The following is a 5,482-nucleotide window of genomic DNA, read 5'->3' as shown; positions in this document are numbered from 1 at the left end:
GAATGTTGCCCCTAATAGTGAGCGACATCATATAACTCAGAGTACAGGGTCCAGATAAAACATCTTAAAATTAAATAATCTGCCAGGTTGTTTAGAAGGGCCATCGCTGTATTCACATATTTTAATGTTTTATTGAAGGACACATTGTGTAAGTAAATCTTTTGTCTGAAAATAATATGAAAAAAGGAAAGTATTTGGAGAAATGGTCCTCATCAGGATTTCAATAGTAAAAAATAAAAAAGTGATGAAGGTCAAGGCAAAGTACAAGTACACAAAGGGCTGCGTTTGGCAAAGAAATCAGACATCACGTCCCATTATACAAAGTGCTCCTTTGTCCTGAGCATCTCCTATTATGTAACCCAGTCTCAAAAATCAAAGTAAAGATTTTTATCTTCTGTCACTTTTGTAGTTGTGTGCACAAGATCCATAGAGGCTGGGGTCTATCACACCAGGCAAGACCCCAGGTGCAGGCTGTGTAAAGATGCTCCAGAGACAATCCAGCACATAACAGCAGGGTGCAAGATGCTAGCAGGCAAGGCATACATGGAACGCCATAACCAAGTGGCCGGCATAGTGTACAGGAACATCTGTGCCGAGTATAACCTGGAAGTCCCGGGGTCAAAATGGGAGACGCCCCCAAGGGTGGTGGAGAATGACCGAGCTAAGATCCTGTGGGACTTCCAGATACAGACGGACAAAATGGTGGTGACTAACCAACTGGACATAGTGGTGGTAGACAAACATGAGAAGATGGCCGTAGTGATCGATGTAGCGGTTCAGAATGACAGCAACATCAGGAAGAAGGAACACGAGAAGCTGGAGAAAAACCAAGGGCTCAGAGAAGAGCTCGAGAGGATGTGGAGGGTGAAGGTAACGGTGGTCCCCGTGGTAATCGGAGCACTAGGTGCGGTGACTCCCAAGTTAGGCGAGTGGCTCCAGCAGATCCCGGGAACAACATCGGAGATCTCTGTCCAGAAGAGCGCAGTCCTGGGAACAGCTAAGATACTGCGCAGGACCCTCAAGCTCCCAGGCCTCTGGTAGAGGACCCGAGCTTGAGCTTGATTTACCGCCCACAGGGGGGTGAGTGGGGAATATATATATATATATATACACACACACTATCATATTTTAGTTGTTTGTCAGCTACAGACTTGAATTATTATTTCAAGGTCCTTAGACAGCTTTTAGCTTTTGCAAAGCTTTTATGGTTTAAAATATGCGCAGTTTATAGAATGTATTACTTATGAAGAACAGAGCAGCGAAATGTGGGATGCTGGACATCTGACTGCTTGTCACTACCTTTGCTTCCTGTTAAACTTTAGGTTGCTGGGCTAGGGTTGGCATACCCTCAGGAATAACGTCACTCTTCACTGACTTTGCACACCCGGTCAGCAGATTTCTGCAAAGTGACAAAGTTGCGTTAGCAGAACTGGGAATTTGTTTTCATCTTAGGCTCAGTTTGCTCTTGGCCATTGGAATATTGTTCTTTGGTCCAATAAAAATAAAAGTAATGTCCATACCTTTACTCCTCAGAAACTGTGGACTGCTCTGCTATTTTCCTCTTCCCTGAATCAAAATGAGCTGATTGTAGAGCAAATGTGCCTTAAGAATGAGGCGTGATTTGTCCATTCTGCAGATAAGTGAAAAACCTCTGTGACACAAGTGATGACATAATTGTAACTGTAATGTGATTACTGAATTAAGTACAATAAAAGGTAGCATGTGTTACTGAAAAATATAATGTGATTACAATAAAGTCTTCTTTAAAAAGCATTACATCTAATATTGGAGAAAATAAAGAAAACACTTTGTTTTAACAGCCCCGCATCAAGTGTCATCCCCAGTAAAATGTGTGTCTGTGTTTATGCTTGTGTGGGTGTTGAATGTGACAGGTGTGCAGTGAGATGTAAGAAATCAAGCACAATATCTGCTGTACAACCGAGAGACAAGGGGCGAGTGTGTGTGTGTGTCTGTGTGAGCTGAAAATATTTGCATGTATGCACTATACATTGAAATGTGATTCAGTGCACTTTGTTGGCTTAAATAGTTTTATTAATATTATGAAACATTCATATACTACATGAGTTTATTACTATTTAACTTTTTTCTCATTGTGACACAGCAGGTGTGTAAGGTATGCACTAAGATGTTAGAAGTTAAACACAAGCCTGTGTAACTGAAAGATTGCACTGTATGTGTCTCTGTTATTATCACAGTTCTATTCATAATATTCAACATTCATATATTAGTGTATGATTTTTATCACTATGTATTTCTAACATACATATTCCATAATGTTGTAGAATAACTTCTAGGTCAAATCTGACTACGTCACAGATGTAACTTTTTTTTGGGACCAAATCACGATTTTAATTAACGACAGCAGCAATGGCACAAATGCTTTTAGATAGTCCCATAAGACACAATACTTGGACACCCTCTAAGTGGACAGCAGCCATAACGTATTTGTCACTAAATACACCTGTCATTTTCATTTCTTTGCCTGTTGAAATGTTTGCTGTGAAGAAAGATCCATTCACACTTCATTTCAGTCAAAAGAGGTGACAGGTGTACAGTCAGTATGTACATATACACATTTTTCTACTTCCCCACTTGTGAAAAAAGCAGTATATTTAGAAAATACAGCTTCTATCTCCAGTACGGATTTAGTTTCCCACACTCAGGATGTGTATTGTTTTGTATTGTGGTATATTGTAATGCTGTATTATTGTAGAATCTTTATCTTACAGTATAAAGATCCTTGAAGTGAGTGCTTTGATTTGGTGCTATATAAATAAAACCGAAATGAAGTGAATTCAACACTTGCTTTGTGGCCTTTTAACAGGACCTGGCATCAGACAACACTGATACCTGATGAGGTAAGCCCTGTTCCACTTTCCATCTGTTTGGCAGCCTGTCCCCAAGTCATTAGGCCCCTGCATGGGTACTCAGCTGGGGGGGGGGGGGGGGTTAGAGTGGGAGGGGACAGGGTTGGCCCCGGTGCGCCTGGTACCGGCCATCCATGGGGGGCATCTGGTAAGGCAGCACCCCAGGTCAGGCTATCTGAGGAAAGAGCACATCGGCAGGCGCTACATGGATGGCTCACTGTCTATCCCTGGCAGCTTGTCATTTATCACTGCTGAGCAGCGATGTCAGGTGGGAACATGATTAATTTCACTTTACCATTCTCAGAAATAAGCCCTATAAATCATCCTAAGCTTGGCCTGTGTGCAGGTTTTCCTTTTCGACCAGTCTGACAAATCTTTACCAGGTCCCACTGCCCTGCTCAGGCCTTGTCTTGCTTCTGACGTTGCGGCAAAAGAAGGTCTCTGTCAAATAGACAGCTCGTTGATGGGAAGTGTTCAGCTGAAGACTGATGAAAGGAGAAGTGAGACAGATACACATGTTGGCACATATAGTACATTCAAATGGCTCACAGATATTTAAAACCCACACTCATAAAGTGAGTCAAAATATATGTGCATATCATCAACAAATATTAGCATCTTCTCCTTACATCTAATCCTCACCTATCTGACCATCTGTCCTTTCTAAATGAATGGCAGCAGGAGAAAGAGGCTAAGACGGGATCAAATGGGACATATTGATGATGTGGACCTGTCAGTAGAGTGGGGGTGGTTCTAGTTTATTACCAGAGCCACAGAACACATCACATCTAATATGTCAGAGGTAATAAGGACACTCCGATGATAGGTGGCAGACTGCCAGCATGTCAGACAGCACCCTGTTATGAAAAGCTTTTCTATTAATTTTACAGATGTGCTGCTGTTTTCTGAGTGATTTAACTTGTCTTTAACAAGACACCCCCCACCACCCTCCTTCATTTTCAGTCTCCCTCGGTCTCTCTCAATCATTTAAAAAGACTAGAACAAAGGGTACAGCAAACCAAGTATATGCAAAGAGAAGAGAGGTCTCTTTAAAAAGTCAGTAAAGTCAGTACCAATTAAGCCTTAATACAAAGAAGAAGGTTCAGTAAATGTGCATACAATATAAAAGAGCACAAAATATACAACATATCCCCATCTGGAGCAGCTTTTCTTCCATCTTTGCAAGTGTAAATGACATATACCTTTACTGAGGTACCAACATACAGGTATGACAGCAAGATCCTTGTTATGCCACTCTGAAACTCTGTCCTTCATTTATATGCTGACATTTATATGGAAAAGAGGGTTGTGGTTGTGCATTACAAATCACCGTAGAACAAGTGATCTGACCATTTCAATAAAAAAACACCCTGAATTTCTTCATTACTGATGCCATTCACTTTATTGTTTAAAAGGTTTGTTGTATTACCTTCTATACATACTGAAAGAGAGCTCTATAGCACATTTTAGTTGTACTTTTTTTTCCCTGAGTGTATTTTTACAAGTATAATTGATGTCTATATCTCTGTGGAAATTAGCTATTCTCTTGTGAGGATTTTCCCCCTTCTTTAACCTCCTGATACCAATCTTTTTTAATTAAGTAATGACTTTCAAATGAATCCCAGATCTTGTGTGAGAAAAGACACTTATCCTTAAAAGTATCTTAGTCTTGACAGATTAATTCAAGAGGAAGTAGGACACGTGTCCTGAACATCAAAAAATACCTCCTTTGCTGTATGATGAAGTATTATATCTAGAAAGAGCATCGGTGACAGATAAGATATATGTCTGTGTACAATATGTTTGCATGTTACCTGCAGCTACAGCGACTTCATGCGCACATCTGATTGCAATGGAAGCAGTTATTCCATTTTCAGCTATGCTGAAATCCATATTCACCCAGACAATACTGCTCTTGACTCCTGGTGAGCTTAACAAATGCCACACAATCAGTCCTCTCCAGCCTTTGGCTATGCCCACAACATTTATTCCTGCACTAAACCATGAGGCCAATCGATTGGCCTATACTGTGGTCAGAGCTTCTGTCAAAACGAAATACCAACCCTGTTTCCTTTAAGAACAAAAGAAAAAGGAACATGAAAAAGAAATCATAAGAAAGAGTAGACGAGGTGGTGAAAATGACAAGAGTGAAATAAAGGATTCTTTTGCGGCGCAAAAGATCTGAGTGTTTCCATTTCCATTTCCTGATCTTCCGCTTCTCTTTCTTTCTCTAGCATGCCGTGGTGAAAAAGCCAGATTGCATGACTAAATAGTCGTGTAGAGCTTGCTCTATTTGATATTTATATTCCCATTGAAGTGTTCTTGTTCCTGAAGTTTTAATTGGGTGCTAATAAATAAATCATCCAGTCTCTTCCTCAACAGATGTGCAAGTGAGCGTTATGCTGCATAATATCTGTCTACTATGCAGGTGTGTGTGCTTGCCTCATGTCACTGGTGCACGGGATGAGATGTACCAGCGAGGTCCCCTTAATCTGGTGCGCTGTGGCTCACTGAAAGACTACATAACAAACAGAGGGATGTGACAAGCCCTGGAGATGGATTTCTGTCCAATGTGACCTGTTTTATTCTGCAGA

At 40.9% G+C, this 5,482-nt stretch overlaps 1 protein-coding gene across 1 annotated transcript; it reads left to right on the top strand.

Annotated features, from left to right (window-relative positions):
• Positions 1–259: 259 nt before the first annotated feature.
• LOC309713573 (uncharacterized protein) lies at positions 260–1,981 on the top strand. The gene is made up of 2 exons (XM_082545314.1): positions 260–1,080; positions 1,323–1,981. Exon 1 carries the CDS (start codon positions 523–525, stop codon positions 1,039–1,041), a length of 519 nt encoding a protein of 172 aa, XP_082401440.1. The 5' UTR covers positions 260–522; the 3' UTR covers positions 1,042–1,080; positions 1,323–1,981.
• The last annotated feature ends 3,501 nt before the right edge of the window (positions 1,982–5,482 follow it).

The sequence above is a fragment of the Aulonocara stuartgranti genome, assembly GCF_965226115.1.
Source record: "Aulonocara stuartgranti genome assembly, chromosome: 2".
Taxonomy (NCBI): Eukaryota; Metazoa; Chordata; class Actinopteri; order Cichliformes; family Cichlidae; genus Aulonocara; species Aulonocara stuartgranti.
Note: the sequence above shows the minus strand (reverse complement) of the source record. Positions and strands in the feature narration are given on the sequence as shown.

What these genes read in the sequence shown, in the direction of transcription:
- LOC309713573 (XM_082545314.1), top strand. Translation starts at nt 523, where the DNA reads ATGCTAGCAGGCAAGGCATACATGGAACGCCATAACCAAGTGGCCGGC.